Source organism: Vulpes vulpes, chromosome 10 (assembly GCF_048418805.1).
Source record: "Vulpes vulpes isolate BD-2025 chromosome 10, VulVul3, whole genome shotgun sequence".
In the NCBI taxonomy this organism is placed as follows: domain Eukaryota; kingdom Metazoa; phylum Chordata; class Mammalia; order Carnivora; family Canidae; genus Vulpes; species Vulpes vulpes.
The window spans coordinates 13183451-13205903 of NC_132789.1; the positions used below are offsets into that span (position 1 = coordinate 13183451).

General features: G+C 37.8%; 1 protein-coding gene across 3 annotated transcripts in view; it reads right to left on the minus strand.

Moving 5' to 3' along the window:
- MED13L (mediator complex subunit 13L) overlaps nucleotides 1–21703 on the minus strand; it is a 296777-nt gene extending 275074 nt beyond the window's left edge. For 2 of the 3 annotated variants that reach the window (XM_072722903.1, XM_072722902.1), the window contains exon 1: nucleotides 21571–21703. In XM_072722903.1, the coding sequence (XP_072579004.1) occupies nucleotides 21571–21642 (72 nt within the window). In that variant the 5' untranslated portion in view covers nucleotides 21643–21703. Of the gene's footprint in view, nucleotides 1–20551; nucleotides 21124–21570 lie in introns of those variants that run through there. The other variant, XM_072722904.1, reaches the window with a different exon arrangement.
- Nucleotides 21704–22453: the final 750 nt, after the last annotated feature.

Below are 22453 nucleotides of genomic sequence, written 5' to 3' on the forward strand. Positions count from 1 at the left end.
CAGTTTAAAAATCCATTAATATAATCCTCGATATTAAGAGAACAAAACCTATAACCATCACAATAGAGAAAAAAAATTTAACAAAACCAACACCTAGTCATGGTAAAACTAAGTAAACCAGGAATTAAAGGGAATTTCGTCAACCAGATTAAAAATAGGTTCAAAAACTACAGCTAACATCACAACTAACAATGGAAGACTGAATACTTCCCATCTAGGATCAATAACAAAGCAAGGAAGTATACTGTGCTATTCAACTTTGCACTATAGGCACTAGCCAATGCAATAAAGCAAGAAAAATAAGTAGAAGGCATAGAAATGGAAAGGAAAATATAAAACCATCTTTATTCACAGACATCATCATCATGCACATTTACAAAATTTTAAAGACTTTACAAAAAAGCTATCACAACTAATAACTGAGTTTAGGAAAGTTGAGTATGTCAATAAGTATTCAACACTTAACTGGATTTCTACACATTAGCATGAAAAAGTAGAAAATGGTATTTTAAAACAATGCCACTTAAAACAGCATTGAAAAATATGAACTACTTAGACATAAATTTGGTAACATATGTTCCAGACCAGTATACCAAAAACTATAAAATAATCTTGTCAGAAATTAAAGATCTAAAAAAAAAAAATGGAAGCAAGACCATGTTCACGAACTGGAAAACCTAAAATTGTTACTATGTCAATTCTTCCCAATTTGATCTATAGGTTGAATGAAATCACAATAAAGTCCCTGCAGGCTCCTTCCTGAAAAATTGACAGGCTGATTCTAAAACTTCTATTGAAATGAAAGTACCTAGAAGAGCCAAAATAATTTTGAAAAAGAACAAAGTTGGAGAATTTGCCCAGACTTCAAGACATACTATAAAATTTCACTAATCTTAATAGTGTAATATTGGCATAAGAGGCATAAAGATCAAAGGAACAGAATAGAAAATCCAGAGATAAAGCATAAACATAGGCACTTACATCCAATATATCCAAATGATTTTTGACAGAGATGCCAAGGTAATTCAATGAGAAAAGCAGTCTTTTCAACAAATGATGCTAGAACAACCAGGTATCTACACACCACCCTTCCTGATATTGCACAAAAGAAAAATAACTCAAAATGGATCACTGGATCATGGACCTAAACCTAACAATTAAAACTATAAAATTTCTGAAAGAGGTCATGAGAGAAAAATCAATGTTACCTCAGAATCACAATTAGAAATCTCATATAACTAGTGGAGATATAAAATGATACAATCATATTTCAAAAATTCAACAGTTCTTTATAAACTCTATGTTTTCCACATTGATTCAGCAACTGTGCTCCTATTCACAGAAATAAAAACATATGCTCCATAAAAAACCAGTACATAAATGTTCATAATCACCAATAAATGAATGAGTAAGCAAACTGTGGTTATCAACATAAGAGATTACAACTCAGCATTAAAAAAGAATAACCGGGAAGCCCGGGTGGCACAGCAGTTTAGTGCTGCCTGCAGCCCAGGGTGTGATCCTAGAGACCCGGGATCGAGTCCCACATCGGGCTCCCCGCATGGAGCTTCCTTCTCCCTCTGCCTGTGTCTCTGTCTCTCTCTATGAATAAATAAATAAATCTTTTTAAAAAATTAAAATTAAAAAATTAAAAATACCCCACTTAAGCAACAAAAGGAAGCCTGGCACAGAACACTGTATTCTATATGATTCCATTGATTAAAAAAATCTAAAAAAGGCAAAATGAATCTATAGTAAAAGAACAATGATTATCTGGAGATGGGGGTACATCACAGATGTTTTCTATTCTGATTTAAGTAGTGGTTTCATATAGGTATACACTTCTCAAAACTCATGAAACTGTATTTAGTTGGTTAAAATGGATTTTCGTGGTATATAAATCATACCTCTATAAAGATAACCAAAAATTTATGTATTAATGGCAGAATTCACGAAAAAAATCTCAAAAAAATCTATTTTTAATATAGCCAAAATGCCATCTTACCATCTTGTGCATCTCTTAAACTATGAATCTCTTTTAGAAAGTAAGCAATGTTTTTGAAAAAATTACTCTTATGCCTAAGTACATCAGATCACTGGTTAATGATGTATTAACCTTAACTAAGAGAACTCTTAGGAAATTTCTGGGAACTGAACTATTTTTTTTTAAAGATGTATTTATTTATGATAGACATAGAGAGAGAGAGAGAGGCAGAGACACAGGAGGAGGGAGAGGCAGGCTCCATACCCGGAGCCCGATGTGGGACTCGATCCTCCAGGATCACACCCTGGGCCAAAGGCAGGCGCTAAACCGCGGAGCCACCCAGGGATCCCCGGAACTGAACTATTTAATGAAGTTCATTAGTGACATTAGGATGATTTCTTGCCCAACTGCAATAATAGACTATAAACAGAAATCTCTATCATTTTCTCTATATAGCAGACATTTTTAGTTGGCTACTCAAAAATAAATGGCTCCTTTCTCTGAAGTAACATACAGACTGTATTACTAAAGCAAACAACGTGCTCACTTCAAAGTTCCCTGAGTATGGACAGAAGTGTTATAAGGAACTTTGAAGAAATTTCCTTAAAAAGGAGGGGTGTGTCTTTTCAATCTTTCCAACTCCTTCCAATCTAGAATGCCACCATGATAACTAGAGTTTGAACAATCATCTTAGACAATATGCTATTACTTATGATAAACTAAGGATGATGGATTAACAAGAAAAAGCCTGGGACACTCGGTGACTAAGAAGCAACCAAACCAGTTCTTAAATGCCTGCCTCCAAACTGCTTGCATATAAAAAAGAAATTAATTCTATCTTGTCTAAGCTATTTGTCTGTTTTTTAACAAACATGTGATTATGGTACTAAAGTAAGCCATTTTTGATATGAGCATTTCAGCAACTAGCTTTTTTATTCTTAAAAAGTAAAAGACTTTTAGTGAGGTGACACATTTTGTAAAAGATTTATTTGAAAGAGAGAAAACGCACATGGGAGGGCAGTCAGAATCTCCAGCAGACTCCCCACTCAGCGTGCAGCCAAGGTGGGTTTCATCTTACCACCCTAAGATCATGACTAGAGTCTAAATCAAGAGGTGGATGTCTAACCTACTGAGCCACACAAGTGACCCAATAAGGTTGTCTGGTTTTTTGTTTGTTTGTTTGTTTGTTTGTTTTTTGAGACTACACAGTTACCTTGGTTTTTAAAACCTTGCCCCAGTCATCAATCAAAACAATAAACCATCTTTTTTCATTTGCCAAATTATTCCTCAATTTGGAATAAAGCAGTCTAAGAGGAAAAAAAGCTATCTCCCTATCTGTGGGGAGAAATTTTAAGCTGTATTATTACTCCATTAATCTCCGATGAAACTTTAAAAAAAAAGTAAACTGTATTATCACTCCATTAATCTCAGGCAAATCTATATGCTCCAGTGATTTCTAACTTCATGCTTGCTCTATATTATATGGTCTAAACTGTTAATTTTTAAAAGGCTCAGAAAAGAACCAATAATGCTTAGAATAGCTAAGAGGAGCTTCATAGAAGTCCTACAGCAATATAGATAAAAGAAAGAAGAGCGTACAATACACACATACTGGTTAAGTGTGTTTAGGCTCTGAAGTCAATAACAACTCCATCACCTGCTGGCTCTGTGACACTGGTTACATTACTTAACATTCTTCCCTCACTTTTTTTTTTTTTTAATGAAAAACAGGAATAGTACTACCTCATCAGGACCTTGATGAGAAAATGCATGTAGCTGGCAAGCAGCTAGACAGTTTCAGGCATTTAAAAAGAAGTTTTAGAAACAGCAAAAGCTCTAACAATGTGTATAACATGTAAAGATCTGACATGAAATATAGATTCCTATTAGTGAATGACTAGAAATTTAAATAGAAAAACAAAAGGGCTTTTAGAGATTAAATGCTTCAAAAAATAAGAAAAAAAATCACAGAATATGCATATCCATACGTATGAAAAAATGCTCATAACTTCATTAGAAATAACTGAAAATTAAAACACTGAGATATTTCTTAAACAAAATAGAAAAAATTTAAGTTTCATTAGAGGCAAGGTCAGAAGAAATGGACATTTATACATTGCCCATAGGAATGCAAACTGACGTTTTTTAAGAATTTATGGCTATAACTATCAAAATTTAAAGTGTAACTATACTATTACAGGAAAAAAGTGAACCAATGTTTCTCACAGCTGATGGTCTAACAATAGTGCATCCATCCTATAATGCAGAATACCAACTGTTTTAAAAAACACACATAGAAAAAAATGAGATATATCTAAATTTGCTTACTTTAAAATATCTTCAGACAATGTTAAGCAGAAAAAGCATGGTACAGGAGAAGCTGGAGAATTATCCCTCATGAGTTTTTAACTACAAATATACCCATCATCAACAGAATGCATAAATGAGCATAAGAGTGAACTATAAGTACTACTTATAAGTACTACTACATTGTTATAACATAATATTAAACTTTAAAAGTTGCAAAAGAATAGTATATTTTACTTACAAAAAGCTCAAAAACATGTAAACTATATATAGACACATATCCTAAACATATATAATTAAAACCTTTTAAAAATCCAAAGGGCACATCTGGGTGGCTCAGTCAGTTAAGCATCTGCCTTTGACTCATGATAAGAGGGTCCTGGGACTGAGCCCCACAATCAGGCTCCCTGCTCAGTAGAAACTCTGCCTCTGCCTCTCCCTCTCCTGCAGTGGGGAAAAGGGGTTCAACCCTACCCCCACTCCCTGCTCGCTCTCATGTTCTCTTTCTCTCTCAAATAAATAAGTAAAATCGAAAGAAAAGAAAAAAGAAAAGAAAAGAAAAGAAAAGAAAAAAAAAAAAGAAAGAAAGAAAGAAAGAACGAACAGAAAGATAGGGGCGCCTGGGTGGCTCAGTCTGGTAAACATCTGACTCTTGATCTCAGCACAGGTCTCTATCTCAGAGTCGTGAATTAAAGTCCTGCATTCAGCATCATGCTGGGCATGGAGCCTAATTAATAATAAAAAAAATACAGAAAGATAAACATAAAATTTAGGATAATCTTTAAGAGAAGAAAGAATGGAAAGGAAAGGGCACCATAAGACTATGCAAATGATAAAATGTCCTTTTTCTTACTTTGGGTATTAGGCACATGGGTGTTCACTGTATCACAATTCTACCACCTTATAGGTGATTTATATATTCTACTTTTACGTACTCATATTTAATAAAAAATTTCAAAACTGTTTATGTATATACATACACAAACATATGCAAAACACAAAATCTGTAATGACAAAAATTAAATTACTGGTAGTTACCTCCCCATGGGGGCAGAGAACCTTCATAGGTTTTATTGCTTGAATGTTGTTTGAATTTGAAACTAATTACATAACTTTTTATTAAATTTACAAAATAAATAACTTTTCTTTTAAAATTATAACTACAAAACTGTAACCACATGGAAAATGTGTTAGTGAATTCAGCTGAATGAAGAACTATATTTATACCGTGATTACCTCTATGTACACAAAAAGGGAACATTAACAAGAATGGAAGAGCTGGGGTAAATCTGATCTAATGGACTAGCTGTTTTCATTTTTTATAGTTTTAGTTTCTTGGAAGTTACATTTCTTGGAAATATTTCGTGTTTCATTAGTTACTACCTCACTTGGAGAGAAATTAAAGAAAAATGACACCGCAAGAAAGCCAACTCTCCACCTTCAGGGTAGCCAAGTGAAAAATCTACCCACATGGGAAGGCTGAATGAATTACAACCAATTGACAATGGATAGCACACGCTGTGCCAGTTAAGTGCACTCAAAACAACAGGAGAGGATCCCCACCACACCAAGGAGATTACATCAAAGAGTTCTGAAGTGCATATGTACATTTTAGCGCTTTCACTGAGAACTGGCACTGCCAAGTAAAAGTGCAGCATGGGCACAGATGGCTCCAGAGCTCAGGGAGCCCAGGAATGTGCTGAAAAAGGAGAGGGATATGGAGGGACAGGCAGAGAAGGACAGAGGAAGGGAAATTTTTTCCCAAAATGTGAGGTAAAGATATGACATAACAATCACAGTCTCAATACCTATAAAAATATTGTACAATCAGAAAGCCAAGTGCTGAGGGAACAAAAATAGAATGACTGGAATAAAAATTTAAAGGAACTCAAAGTTAGAATGAGGAAGAGGCACCAAAGACACACACTGTTTGGAGTCTTTACAAGTATCTTCTCTATTCTATCCATTATACAAATTGGCAATTTCCACAAAGGCAAGAAAAACAGGGTTAAAAGTCTATTTCCTCCTCCTACCAAAAATATCACCAGTATGAGATGCAATCAAAACCTTTAAATAAAAAACTCAATGAAAACATCCTAAAACAGATTTGCAGGGAAAATATGTAATCTGCTTCCCGAGCTTACCACTATTAGAAGCAAAGGCTTAATGTAATAAGGGCTATGTAATAAGCCCACTGCTGTTAGGGTACCTCCACCTCCATTTTCTTTCTTCCTATCAGGTTTTCTCATGCCCATTTCTGATCATCAAAGTTTCATGAGCTTTTTCTCTTCCAAAATACCAATTCCACCTCCAACCACCATCATCACCATCCATACCTCTCCAAAGGCCTTTTTCCATCCACCCCACTGGCCTTGCCTTCTCCCTTCTTCTTCCCACACCTCAAATCTTTTTTTTTATATATTTATTTATTCATGAGAGACAGAGAGAGAGAGAGAGAGAGAGAGAGAGAGAGAGAGAGAGAGGCAGGCAGAAACATAGGCAGAGGGAGAAGCAGGCTCCGTGCAGGGAGCCTGACGTGGGACTCGATCCCGGGACTCCAAAATCACGCCCCGGGCTAAAGGCAGGCACCAAACCACTGGAGCCACCCGGGTTGCCCTCAAATCTTTTCTGAAAACAAGCAGATTATAGATGTCAATGTTTGTTTTTATTTTATTTTCACTATTTCCTGCCATTTTACCCCAAGATCCTGTCCATAATTAACTTTAAAACTTCTTTTGAGCGTCGCCTGGGTGGCTCAGCAGTTGAGCGTCTGCCTTCGGCTCAGGGTGTGATCCCGGGGTCCTGGGATCAAGTCCTGAATTGGGTTCCCCGCAGGGAGACACAGTCTCTGCCTGTGTCTCTGCCTCTCTGTCTCTCTCAGGAATAAATAAAATCTTTAAAAAAAAAAAATTGTTTTTGAGTTCTGTAGGACTTAACAGCAAGGACCCAGGCTCAGTGAATACTTTCACATATGCACTCCTGTGATCGAAGCCTAAGTCTCCTGCTAACAACTATATCATGGATGCTGCCCACTCTTCCTCCTGGCTTTACATACACAAGAATGCAAATGTCATAAAACCAAGAAAGAACACATCTGTTGCCATGTGTTTCTTCATGTATTGGTCACCAAGTCCTATCAGTTGTACTTCCTAAGTATCACTTGGTCATTTCTCTCTCCACTCCTACTATCCCTGAATGGTTTCTCACATCCAGCCTACTCTACGAGCCTTCTCTCTGCCGTTGGTTTCTCCCTATTGCAATCTATACACCTCAGAGCCCACAGGAGTTTTCCCTCTGAAACATAAATCTGATCATGTCATTATCCTCCTTAAAACCCTTCAGGCATTCTCCCAGAGCATATGGAATAAACTTTCCAGATTCTTCATGTCATCCAATCTGGCATCAAACATCACCTTTCAGTCTTGTCTCCCATCTATTAAAGACTAAGTAGGGATCCCTGGGTGGCGCAGCAGTTTGGCGCCTGCCTTTGGCCCAGGGCGCGATCCTGGAGACCCGGGATCGAATCCCACATCGGGCTCCCGGTGCATGGAGCCTGCTTCTCCCTCTGCCTGTGTCTCTGCCTCTCTCTCTCTGTGTGTGACTATCATAAATAAATAAAAATTTAAAAAAAAAAAAGACTAAGTATTAAATAAAAAGTATACCTAATGAAAGAATAATTGACAAGGATGTCCAGAAATGTTGGGACAAGTTATGTATTATTATTTATGTAACTGACAAACTTATTCATCTCATTTTAGTTACCACTGAAATCAAACTTTTACAAAATAAAAGTTCTATCCACATAATTTATTAAAACTGGGTTAAGCAGTTTAAAACACTGCTACTTTCTTTTTTTACAGTATTTACTTATTTGACAGAGAGAGCACGCACAAGTAGGCAGGATGGCAGGCAGAGGGAGAGGGAGAAGCAGGCTCTTAGCAGCAGGGAGCCCAATATAGGATTCAAAACCAGGACCCTGGGATCATGACCTGAGCCAAAGACAGATGCTTAACTGACTGAACCACCAAGGAGCCCTCTATTTTCAATTCCAATACTAAAAAGGTAAGGTGGATCACAAAGAACCTAAATCAATAGCAATTTTCTAAAATGAATTCTAACACAGATTGCCAAATTTCTCAGTTTCTGAGAAATGTTCAAGTCAGCTCTTTGGGTTCTTAACAGTGTATCACACCTACCACATGAGAAAGTTTGGCAACAAAATCAAAGCTCCTTTAGAAGACAAGTGCCTGCCTACCTTAGTGAGTTTCATTCATTTTCCATCTTAGATATTCCTTGAGATTAACAGATAAACTACCAAAACATGCTATTTATCTTAACAGATCCAGTAGAAACTTGCCTAAGTAAATACTTCTTTTTCAGAACAAATTTATAAATTTATTAAAGAAGCCAGTTTATTAGCTTATACATATCAAAGTATGAGTTCTCATGAGAATTATTCCACTGTTGAATTAAATGTTATAGGATCTTGCACACAGATTCAAGAATAGCACCATCTGTCTGGGTTACAAAACTCAATTTTACCATGGTATCACCAAAGAGCAACAAAATATCATTTTGTACATATCTCTTTCAAGTAAGTTATAGACAACTAATGAGTTTAATCTATTTGAAATCAGGACACTTGACTCAATCCACACAAATTGTTACACTTTGTATGTAAACCAACATACTTTTAAAAATGTTTTTAGTAAAAAAAAAAAAAATGTTTTTAGTAACTGAAGTTTAGTTAAGAACTTGTATTTCGAAAAATAAATATTTATGGCCTTCAGCAGCTGGGATGTAGATTTATGCTGATATAACTTCTAAATGTTATATTGCTCAGGTGCTTTATAAATCTGTAAAATTAAAATGTGCCTGTTGTTGAGAATAATTATCATGAAAGTAAATGTTCCTAAAATATCTAGGATTATAACACCATATTTTTTGATAGAATTTCAATTCCTTTCTTTCTCTTTTTTTTTTTTTTTTCTTTTTAGAGGGAAGAGGGAGGGACAAAAGGAGAGGGAAAGAAATTTAAGTAGGCTCCACACCCAGCATGGAGCCCAATATGGGGCTTGATCTCACAAACCTGAGATTATAACCTGAGCTGAAATCAAGAGTCATATGCTTAACCCAGTCACCAAGGCACCCCTCAATTCCTTTTTTTAATGCGAAAAGAACTTACAAAGAGAATGATAAATAAACTCATCCATGTACTCTGAAGAACATAAAAACAAAGCTGAGAAAAAATTCATTATATTCCCGAATCCAAAACCAGAAAATACTTGCCACTCCAACTTGTAATTTAAATAATATAGGCATGACTATTATAGTTAAAATATCCTCTACAGCTCCACTCCACTAAATCCTAAGGCAGACCACAATACACTGAAATTCTAAATATATGTAAGTGCCATTTACCCTAATCTTCACCAGTGGAAGAATTGCTAAAGTGCATTTATGGAATACAAGATAGCGTACTAGGTAGTCTCAAATGAGTAGACCAACAGTATAAAACTTTGGTCTCCAACTTTCTGCTAAAATTGTAAGAGATTATCTCAACAGGATATTTTTGTATTTATCCTAAGGCTTTTCTTAATGATTAGTCTCACTAAAAATGGACCTCAGGATGGTATCTGATGTTTGCTAGACAGACAAGATTTAACTTTACAATTCTACTCAAGTCTACTCCCCACTTATGATAATTTGCTTTGATCCCCCAAAAGCAAAAATCTCACGTCTACTTAATTTGTCCCAATATCCAGTCTTACCAATTAATGTAGTACCAACTAAATTCATTTTCATTGAAACTGTCTGAAAACAAAATACATTGAACCACCAGACTCAGGACCTGGAAGGCAGATGTATACAAGCAGGGCAGGAATTCTTAGCACACATCTACAACATATGAATGCCATATAGCCAAAAGCAGAGTTCTTCCTAGGGTTTTTGCTCATCATCAGTAAGAATCCCATCATAAGGTACTAAACTGGCAAAAACTTGGAGCAAAAAGCAGAACATAGTAAATTACAAAGAGAGAAGAGGAGACACTGACCAAAGAAGCATCCTTTAAAATAAGATTTTCTAAAGTGGCTGACTAAACTCTAAAAGCAATTTCAAAGGAAAAGGACCAGAAATATATGGAAATGGCACTGGTATTTGATATGTTTCGAGGAGGCTTACTAGGAGCCTTTCTCATTTGGGCAGATGTATGTCGATTCTAGTATGACTAGCTCAGAATTAGCTTTATAATTTTGAAGTGTACACTTAGGAAGATGACATCTGACCTACTTAAAATGACCATTAGCAGAAAATAAAAAAATAAAAACTAATTACAACAAGCACATCAAGTAAAATGCAAAATTTTTAGCTACTTCTTTTAAATTTATTTAGGCTCAAGCTCAATATATTTAATCTCTGAATTTGAAAACACTCAGGCTACAACTGAGACTGCCCCCCCCCTTTCCTTCACACTTACTCATATCTTATATCCTTATATCTTTGATTTGAGGGGTCTTACTCTTTTCTAGCACTAGCCCCAGTCACGGCCTGGGTTCTTGCTACCAACTCTTGCCAGACTCCTTTCATCAACTAACAACTTTTCTTCTATCTTGCATCTTTCCTTATGCTCCTCCACTACTGTTGCTCCTAAAGCCCACAAACACAAATGAGGCTCTTGCATTCTAAAAAATTTCCTTCAATCTACCTTTCAATCTCTTACCTTCCCCACTCCCAAATCCCTGCTTGCTTCCTGGATCAAGCTTCTCCAGCTGAAAGTGTACCATTCATTCATTTTGCAACCCACCAAAATCCAGAGTCTACCCTCAACAGTCAAATATAACGATTTCAATTAAGTACCCAGCCATCCAAATAGCAAATTTCCTCATCTTTCACTCCTTACACCTCTTCTTTTTAAGGTCCACTATGACTGCCTCCGAAAATCATGATTATCCTCTTTATCTTTATTGCAGAGAAAGCAAATTATAGTCAACTGAAAGCACATATAACATATATTCATGACTTAAATGTCTAGTCTTCATGAAAAGTAATCCTGGACTGAAATCTAATTTGTTTTAAATGCACAAAATTTAAAGGATGGGTTACATAGTTCAACAATTCTAGTTTGTCTATGTAAGAGAGCAATCCTAGAAAGGCTTTTAAACACATTATTAAATGTAATACCATTTAACACACTTGTTTTTCCTCAATTCAGTTCTCATAATAGTTTCTATATAGTCTTGGATTATCTCCTGCTTTTAGTTTCATATCCCATCTGCTCATTTAAGATTCACGTCTGTCCAGTTTCTGAAATATTTGTCACTTTAGTCATTAGCATTTTGCGTAATACAGCACTGTTTTTTTTTTAAAGTTCAGAACTGAATTATTTTAGAAAACTGATTATTTTAACATCACCATTTCTTAATCCAAATTGGCCTGCCCACACTTCAAATTTTCCACCTAACAAAAATTAGATTTCAATAAGCTTTTTTCTAAGATTTTATTTGAGAGAAAGAAAGCACACGTACGCGCACGCGCACACACACATGAGTGAGAAGAGAGAGCATAAGCAGGGGGAGCAGGAGACAGAGGGAGAAAGAGAAGGGAACCCAACGGGGAGAGGGGAGGCGCCTCGATCCCAGGACCCAGAGATCATGATCCGAGCCAAAGGCAGATGCTTACCGGACTGAGCCACCCAGGCACCCCAGATTTCAACATGTTTTGTAATTTTTTAAAAGGAAACCAAGAACCAAGACCATAAAACAGAAGTGCTCTCCTAGATACCACTCAGTAAATATTCTCAAGGACAGACTTATCAACTGAGCTTCCAAAGAATGTCCTTTCCATTCCTCTCTAGTAACTCTTTCAAGATCCAGTTTAAAACTCCCCTTCTGAGTGTTTCTGACTACAAGGTCTTATGCTACCTGTCAGTGGTGCTCCTCCCCTGCACTCAGCACATGGCATCTTAGAAATTAAATAATACATGTAGATCTTTTTTCCCCACACATCAAAGCATTAGCCCTTTTATAAGTTCAAGCCAGATTTTAATCACTACTGATGTATATACATTATTCAAAAATGAAATCTGTAAGTCCTAAATTTCTCAAACATAACATATAAGAAATTAACACTTTTAAATACCAGTTTATTGGCTACTCCATCCAATCTCACCCGCAATTCCCTTTTTCATTTCACTATGGCTCAGAAGTCCTCATTTACCACACAGAATAGCAAGTAGAAAGCTTCTCTCTGGTCTAAGTGAAGGAAAAAAGGTAAGGGAAGAGCTAAAAGACAAAGAAATAAAAAAATCTTTTCCTGATGACATCACAGGACCTGCCACTATTCTCAAAGTTTTGATTAAAGTGTATCAAAGAGGAAGCAGCAGTTGATCCCAACAGGAAGGGAAAGGGGGGGGGGGGAAGGAAGGGAAAAAGGGAAAATTCTCCCCATGGGGGGAGGGGACACAGGGTGGGGGGGGCAGGGGATGGGACACACATCTGCACCTCTCAACACTCTTTTGATACCAATCCTCTCTCCAATGCCTAGAAAAGTGCCTAGGTGCCAGGCTGTCCTCACTTCTCCTGCCTGGGGCCAAGAAGGGTTTTTGGAGGGCCTGCTCTGATTGCCAACACTACACAGTCAGAGGATAGGTGTTCCTGACATTTTAAACAGGGACAATAAATTTAAGTTCATTCCCATAAAAATGCTACCATAAATAATACAAGTAATCAAGTACAACACAACAAAAATAAGCTAACCATCATTTGTAGCAACAAAGGATAACTTTCTACATGGGAGAAAAAACTGAGAAATTAACTTTTTAAAAAATATTTTAGAATACTGAACAACACCTATATGTAAAATTCTACACCTCTGGATAAAAACTTAGGCCACTCAGTTTTCCACTGACTATTGCAAAACCTACAGTTGGGGGTGGGGGAATTCATTCCTTCAACAATATCTAAAAATAATTTTAGATGCTGTTGCATTATTAAGTGGAAAACAGAAATTAGCCAGTAGTTGAGAATATATACTTTGTTCAAAAACATAGTAAGGGTTGTGACATGTGTGTCAGACTAAAACATGATTTAGTCTTTAAGAAGAAAAAGATATTTATTAAGTACTATTTCTGACATTCCCTGAGACAAATCTCAAAATGTTAATAGAACTACTATTTAAAGTTCAAAGAGCACTCTGGAGCTGCCAAGGAATTAATCGCTTAAACTCCCAAGGAAGAGCCACAGTTCAATTTCCAGGCTCAGCCAGTCATAACTTAGGGTTGGTACAGCAAAATCACTCAGCATATTAAAGATAAACCACACAACTGTGAATCACATATACAAATGAAAATTTGAACATCCAAAGATAAAATTCGAGTTTTTCTTCTCAATGATGGCTTATTTATGACAAAAGACACAGAACTTAATCTTCTCCCCCTAAAACAAGTACAAATACAACAAAAGTGCCATACTTAGAACAACTAATTTTGCCATTGCAACTTCCTAGTGAACCGCCTAGGGCTACTCTCTGACTTGAGCTGTAATTTGTTAAGTCACTAAAGAACATTCTCTAGTCTCCCCTTAAAAGGTATCCAAAATGATCTTTCATATTTCTTGCCCTCCATATTTCCATCAAGTTTATTTTAGGAGAAACTGAGGCACATAACCACAACGCAACCAACCCGATTTGACTAGTTACTAATAAAAAATATGAATACCACTCAATTTTCCCCATTACTGCCCATTATGCTGGGCTCATGAAAAGTAATCCTAAACTAAAGGTTGAACAAAAGCCCTACCATACAGCTTAAAGAATGAAAATGAAGGACTTCTGGATCAAGCCCCAAATAAAATCTCTAACAGGTTCCAAAATCTATAGGTTGCCTATTATACTACAGAAAGCGAAATAACTAACTGAATTCCTATTCCTTTGATGTATGATAAGCACACATTTCTTGATCAGTTGTGAGTTTCTTTAAAAAAAAAAAAAAGGTTAGAACTCACCTAAAATATTACCAAGCCACAGTACATATAGGCTAGAAAATATATATTCAGAATACAGAGCTAAAAATTTAAATAAATTCAAAGAAAAATAACATAATTGTGGTCAGGACCTAAAAGAGCAATGAGAACTCCCTTGGGAAATAGAGAATAGTTGTTCAGTAATTCATTCATTTAACAAATAGTTAATGAGGGCCTAACTATTAAACAGAAGGCAAAGATGATGTAGCAGGGTCACTGCCCTACAGAAGCTCATGTGCTTATCACAGGTACAAAGAAGGTACATTTACAGAGCAAGAGTGACTAGTTCTGCCAGTGAGAGTTAGGGAAAGCTTCATGGAGGAGGTGATATTTGACCTACTTAAAAGATGAGTAGGATTGTGCCAAACAAATATACACATGCAAAAAAAAATAAAAAATAATTTTAAAAAATAAACTAGGATCTGGTTCCCGAGTTACATATCCATATGTTTTTCCTTATTTCTCTTTAGGACATTAAAATTCAATCATTAAGAATTGCCAACACAAAATGTTTTTTTCACACCAATTATACTCTTTTGAATACTTTACTTATTAGCTCTCAAATTAAACCCAGATGGATTTAATCATCTTTCCTATTTAATGAAATAATGTAGAACTCTGTGAGGAAGCTTCATGTGTCTTACACAAAAATACTTCCTCAGAAACTTATCAATGCTCTTTGAGAGAAAAAAAAAAAATCCACAACAGTTTTCACGCAATATACCGTTTTAGATGATCAATCTTTGAAATTTCCACTCAATATTATAAAAGTTTTATTCACAACTAATCCTATATTTTATTTGAAACAAAACATTTCCTCAAATTTAAATATCAAATGTCTTAAAATATATCCAATTGATGCAGTGATTTAGGACAAATTATGACTTTATTATAATAAAGAGATCCGATGATGAAATAAGAAAAGAATATTTACCTACAAGTTTACCTAATTCTCTTTATCTTCCCTTGCCATTTTTTTCCCTTTCCATTTTTTTAAGTTAAAGTTACAAATCTAAACTATGCAAAATAAAGACACAAATGAAATTTTAATACAATCAACCCAGGAGGCTCCTTCAACAGTAATGGAATTTCACCACACTGGAAAAAGTAACAAAATGTAGAAAGCTGTCAACCAGGGCTCTGCGCTATTTCACAGTAGTAAAACTACAGTTTTAATAGGATTTTACCACAATTCACCAAGAATAAGAAAATAAACATTCAGAAATATACATAATAAACCAGAGTATGGAGAGGTCAATGACATAACATTTTCCCTTGGACACAACTGATTCTCCTAATTCTCATCTAGAAAGAAAGAAAAATAAAAAGTCATCTTTCTTCTTTTTTTCCAGAATACAATCCAAATGTACTCTGAAAGACATTTTCTTAGTTCAAAAAAGGAAAACAACTCTATTCCAACAAACATAAAAGCATGCTAACATAAATGCAAGCAAAACAGGCACTCTTAAAAGAAGACTATGAGAGCCAATTTATGGGGATAAAATCTAATCTATACCACAAATGATTTTTTAAATTAAAGAATAAAACATCATAATAGAGTAGGGGGAACTGTCAGAAATAACATCAACCGCAACATTTTAATTGAATTTAAAACTTTTATAACAACTAAAGGAGAGAGAGAAAACTATGTCAATGTACATAAGTGACTTTATACTAAACAAAAATTGGGCAAGCATACATATTTCATTCATGCAAATGAGTCTGAATTTACTATTCCTCGTTTATGTTAATATTTACCGAGATTAATGGAAAATCGTCTCCCCTATGTAATGAAGTGAATTCCCACAACAGAACAAAGCTAACACCTTCAAATCTTTCAAATAAACAATAAAAGCACATACTATAAAAGGAAATTATCTGAACAGGATCAGAAAGAAGTTAAATGATTCAAGAGGGAAAAAAAGTTCTAAACTCCAAGAACACATTACAAATATTGATTCATTAATTCCAAAATTCTAAGCAAGTCCTACGAAACAAATGTGTGTGTGAGAGAGAGAATTTTTTTTAACTATACCCCACAGCACATTTTTAGGCTACCTAACCACCTCACTTTGCAATGCATTAGGTATTATTTCTCAAAATACAAATGTTTTTTTAAAAAAAACACACATAATAGAAATTCTGGTGGCCAACACTACAGAACACAAATAGCTTCTGGAGCAGATGAGCACACAATACATTCTAAACAAACGGCACTAATAACAATGTTGCAGAAATTCTTTTTCTCAATTTAATATATAGCTGCAGAGCACACTTCAGTAATAATAATACCCAATACTCAATCATATTATTAATTTTCTTAAACTTTAATCTCTCTCACTGGCTAGTTTCACTGGCTAGTTTCTATGAAAAATAAACAATATCCACTTTCAGGAAAAAAAACACACACACACATCGGTACCTTCTACTACTGAAAGAGGGAACATTATTATTATTCTCTTCTATCAAAAATAAGTCAAATCATTTCAGAAAAAATATCTAGTCTATCCCTGAATCAAACTTTTGACAGCTGTATTAACTATTCATTAAAAAAATCCAGATAGTGCTCACTTCGGCAGCACACATACTTAAAAAAAAAAAAAAAAAAAATCCAGATAAGCAATCTTTTTACTATTTACATTGAGTTTCAACTCAATTTTTTTTTCAACTCAATTTTAAATAACTTGGCAAACATAACTATAGAATGTACTTATCTTTTGCAAAAGGTTGTCTCAATTTATAGCATATAATACAAACTGGTGACAGAGTATCCTCTTTGTTAATCTCAAGAGTAGAGGAGATCTCCGAAAGTGTTTGATAAATACAATTAACTCACAATTAACAAGGCTACATTAGCCAGTGAACAAAAAAGATGAATCCATTCTTACATATCTAACTAATATAATCCACTACTATAACTTAATGTTATTTAAAGGAATGCCTTAGATTTTTTCCCCAAATAAATACCTAATACAACCATGAAAACATGAGCAAAACATTCCAAAGAAAATGCTAAGCTATATAAGCCCCTGGGATAAACTCAATAAACACTTATAGTCCTAAAGGCAACCCCAGGCCTTTATTCTCACAAAGAAGAAAGAGTCCCAACCTAACTTCCTCTCAATGAGCACTTCGAGCAGTAACACAGCAACATTATTTTGCACCATGGAAGTCTTAGGTACATTATTTTCTCTTTAAAATTATGAACTCATCACACGTACAAATGGCTCTTTAAAACGGTCCAGTAAACTGCTACACTGTGCCTTAAATTGCTGTCTATTATGTACTTAAAAATATTTACTAGCAATTGGAGGTTAATATGGCAACTATTACCGGGTGGCAATTATTGCTATTAAAAATATATAAATACTGTAACACCATGTGCTACTAACAACAAAATGCTAAACAGAAAACATACATTAGCAAATTATGAATATTTTCATTAAAGAAAATAAACCATCATGAAAAAAAAGATGCTTGAAGTTTAAATACTAAAATTGTCAATTGGGATGAAAAAACACTCTGTGCATATATCTTGGCACTTGAGAAAATGAGAGAAATCCTTCCCTTTGCCTCATTTTCAACTCATAGCCATCCCCATTTGGTTCTAGCTTAAAAGAATAGATTTCAAAGTTTCTATATTTACAGCTATCTTCTCTCTCTGCCAAAAAAAAAAAAAAAAAAAAAAGTCTCTTCAGAAAAAAAGAAAGGTCACCAACAGATTCCCTGAAAGCTTCATATACAGAATTAATGGTCCAGTCCTTCATAGGAAGTATGCACTATATGTCTATGTGTGTTTCAATTCAGGGAGGAGAATTCGATACCATCACCCAATTATCCCATAGTCAGGAAGATTCTAACAAAACAACCTAAACCTGGAAGACACATACCTAAGAATTAGACCAACCCACCTTAAAGAGTATATACTTAAATCTAGCTAAAGAACACAAAATCACTTTCCTCCATATGATCACAGTAGAGAAACAAGACTAAAGAAACAAAACTAAAATATATTTTTATCTGGAAATTATGTCTTCCCTCAAGGGTGAGCTGACACACCATAGGGTGCACTGTTACAGTTTCCAAAAAGACAGATTTAACACACTTAACTGAATCATAACTGATGGAATATGTAACAAGAGTCTTCCCAGAAATGTGATGGACTGCATGAAAAAACAGTTTTGATTCACAAAGGTAATAGCAAAGCATGCATTTAATGCAGCAGCAGCAAGAGTAAGAAACATACAATCACCCATATCATACATACACAATGGCATTCTTCACGTTAGGAAATGGGGGTGGGGGGGGTAACAATTTGGGAAATCTGATGCCATGCAGTAGAAAATCAGAAAGCAAAACAAGAACAAAAATCTTAAGGTAGTTGATTGCACAATCAACTTTTGTTAAGCCATAATGAACCCTTCAAGGTAATAGAAAGTGGGTGGATCATTAGTGTGGTACCAACTAATGATCTGTAGTTTAACCTCTAGTTTATATTTCAATGCACATTAATATGAGTATATAAGTAAATTCTCTATAAACAATACTTTGCTCAGAAAATTGCAGGCCAAAAAGAAAAATACATGCTATCATTAAGCACATAAGAGTCCTTGTAATACATGCTTTATTTTAAACAGAAGATGATTTTATCTCCCTTGGAATTAACTATTCTATACAATGTACTTCAGACAACATATTTTTAAAATTCTAGGTTCCTGCTGTATTTGCTTTTCGAGGAAAACTCTTCATTTGGAATGAGCAAAAACTCACAGTATCATCAGCTTTTTAAGATTCTCAATTAAAAAAAAAATTAGCAACTTATCCACCCTTCATATACAAAAGAATGTAGACACTCTACAGTTGTTAAATAAAAAAACAAAAGGTCAACCCATGCATTTCCTCAGTTCTGTATTTCAAAGTTGCCACCTAATAAGTAATACTACACACACACACACACACACACACACAAACAACAACCCTCAATTCCTGGTTTAAAAAGGCTGAGGAGAGAAATACCCAAAGTACAAACCTTTAGTCAGTCATAAAACACAAAATCCTCTCCTATAAAATTGCTTGTTTATCCAAAAGAATCTCAAACATCTTATCTCTTTAACATTATCATCCTTGAGTTTAAAAAAAAAAAAATGATATATCCTAAAGTCTGGCTACACATATAATTTCATTGGTCTGCAAAATCTACTGTATAGAAATTAGCCACATATACACAAGCCATTACCAGTCTGAATGATATATGGTAATTTCGGGCCTCTCTCCTCACTAATATTAGTCTACTTGGTTATTTTAATTACCTGTTAAAGTGTCAATGTGGTCACCAGCCACCAAACAAAAACCATTTTAAATACCCTTTAATCAATATGTTTGCTAATCTATTAAAGTCTCTGAATCTGACTGATACTAAATGATATACTGGGAGAGAGAAAAGAGGTGGCAAAATGAATTCTACTCCTATATGTCGAAAGATCAAGGGAAAATTATCACAGTACGAAGAGGAAGAATTGAAACTTGTAATTGAATTTTAAGACTGAATACCTAAATAAAAATGCTGGAAGACAAAAAAAAAAAAAAAGACTGACCTGATCTACACTTCAAAGTACAGATATTATGTCACTGTCTTTTTGTAGGTAAAAATCACGTGTCCTGATGTTTTTTTATCTGTATAAGAAAATATTTAATAAAATAACACTTCCATTTGAAAAGTTGGCAAGAATGTGTATTTCTCCACTAGTCTCAAAGAGAAAAAAAAAAAAGCATCTATGCCTACCCATAATTAAATGTAACTAATTACAATTTGAACACTAAATTATTTATCCAGTGTAATTGTAAACAAGGATTAAAAGGAAATGATGCTTCTATCTACTGCAGGGGTTACAGAAAACAGTTTCCAAAATGCATGCTCTCCAAAGGCAGTCCCCTCAAAAAGGGTACATGACTTAAGTTGGGTTTTTTTAAAAGCTAAATTAAACAAACCGTTCAGCCAATTTTCCAATTATATTCTACGCTTGAAACATAATTGCCTTACATCTGTTTACAAATCTTTGCTCAATATTTAAACAAATTCGTAGTCTCCCGGGCACATAGCTATACATACAGTAACTCATGCACAAAGCACATATTTAAAGACCACGCACCGCAATTATTAGCCTAAACGCCAGGTTTAACAAGGTGAATGTTTTCAGAGCTAGGTAATACGACCCAATAAAAAAGCAAAGATGGCATTTACCACCAAACGTCAGTGCCACCGCCAGGAAAGAGTTGCTGGAGCCCTACACATTTTTAATTTCGATGCATCTAGACGTCGTCGTCGGGTGCCAGGCTTCCAGGAGAACAATTGACACCCTAACTGCTTCAAGATTAAGGCAGGCGATTCAAATCCGAGGGAAAAGTTGTCAATTATCAGAGAGAGAGAGCGCGAGAAAGGCGAAGGCAGATAAAAGCGATGTTATCAAACCGCCCAGCTTGTTGCTTTTGTGTGTGTGTGTGGATTCGTTGTTAGGATAGAGAAAACAGTTTTTAAAAGACACAGGAGGAGAGAGGGAAGAAAAAGGCTCCTCCACCTTCCGTCGGCTCGGTGCAATGGCTTTCCGGCTCTCCGGCGCGGGGAGCCCCGAGAGGCAGGCGGCCGTCGCTGTTTACAGTCGCAGGAGCTTCGGGTGCAAGAGTCCTTTACTGACACCATCGCATTCAATCAACTGTTTTCGGGCGAAATTGCAGGTGTCATTACGGAATTTAAAAAAAAAAAAAAATTTTTTTTCAAAAGGCGGGCGGGCAGCCGATCCCGCAAGGGGGGCGGGCGGGGGGGGGGGAGAAAAGGCTGCTTATCGCGGGCGCGGGCAGCACAAGGCAAAGCCTCCCACATTTAGGGGTAAAAAAAAAAAAGGGGGGGGGGGGAGAAAGGGAGAAAGGGGAGGGGAAGGGGGTGTGATGGCAACAGAGGGTGGGCGTTCGAAGTGCGACCCAGAATCCGCAGCTCTGAGACTTCCACATGCAAATTCCACGCCGAGCGCCGCGCTCACAAATGATTTTTAAAGAGCCAAATAAACACTGGATGGGATCCAAGGCGAGGGAGAGACGATCCAAGAGGGGGAGAAGCGGCGGGCGGCGGGCGGCGGGCGGCGGGCGGCGGGCGGCGGGGAGCGGCGAGGGAGGGGCGACGTCCCGGCGGCGGGAGGAGAAAGTTGGTCGGCGGCGCAGGTCGGGCCCCCCCGCCGCAGCCCCCCGCCCCGCCGCCCGGCTACTCACCAGCGAGAAGAGGTTGGAGTGACAATCCTCCAGGCTCGCCCCGTTCGCCACCCAGTTCGCTGCCGCAGTCATGATCCTCCGCGAGCCCGGCCGCCAGAGCGGGGCATGTCGGAGCGAGGCGTCCGAGGCGAGGCCGGGCCGGGCCGGGCGGCGGCGCCTCGCCGGGGAGCGCGGGGCGGCCGGGCCGCCGCCGCCGGGGGAGGAGGGCGCGGGGGCCGGCGGGGACGGGCGGGCGGGCGGGCGGGAGGCGCCGCGGCGACGCCGCGCCGGGGGCGGCGGGCCCGGGCCCGGGCCGGCGGGGGGGTCCGCGGCGGCCGCGCGGCTCCTTCCTGCTCGGGCGGCGGCGGCGGCGGCGGCTCCCGCGGCGGCTCCCGCGGCGGCTCGCGCGGCTCCGGCGGCGGCGGGGGGCGCTGTCCGCGCGGCCCGGCGCCCTCCCCGCCTCTCAGGGCCGCCGCTGCCTCCCGGCCGGCCGCCGCCTCCGCCTTCCCTGTGCCTCCGCCGCCGCCGCCGCCGCCGCCGCCGCCGCCGCCGCCGCCGCCGCCTTGTTTATCTCCAGCCACCGACTCCCCCTCGGCCCCCGCCGGCGCGTGAGGGGAGGCGAGCCCCGGAGCCGCCGCCGCCGCCTCGGAGCCGCCGCCGCCGCGGAGCGCGAACTCGCGAAGGGGGGGGTGCGGACGAAGCCAGCGGGCGACCCCGGCAGCCGAGCGACGTCCCCTCCTTCCTCTTCCTCCCCCACCCCCCCCCTCCTCCCCAGTCAGCCTCGCTTCTCCTCCCTCCCCGGGCTCGCTCGCTCTGACAGCAATGGCGGCCGCCGACCGCGGCTCGGCCCGCCATTGGCTGGCGCCGCGTCACGTGACGGGCGCCGGCCGCGCGGGGGGGCGGG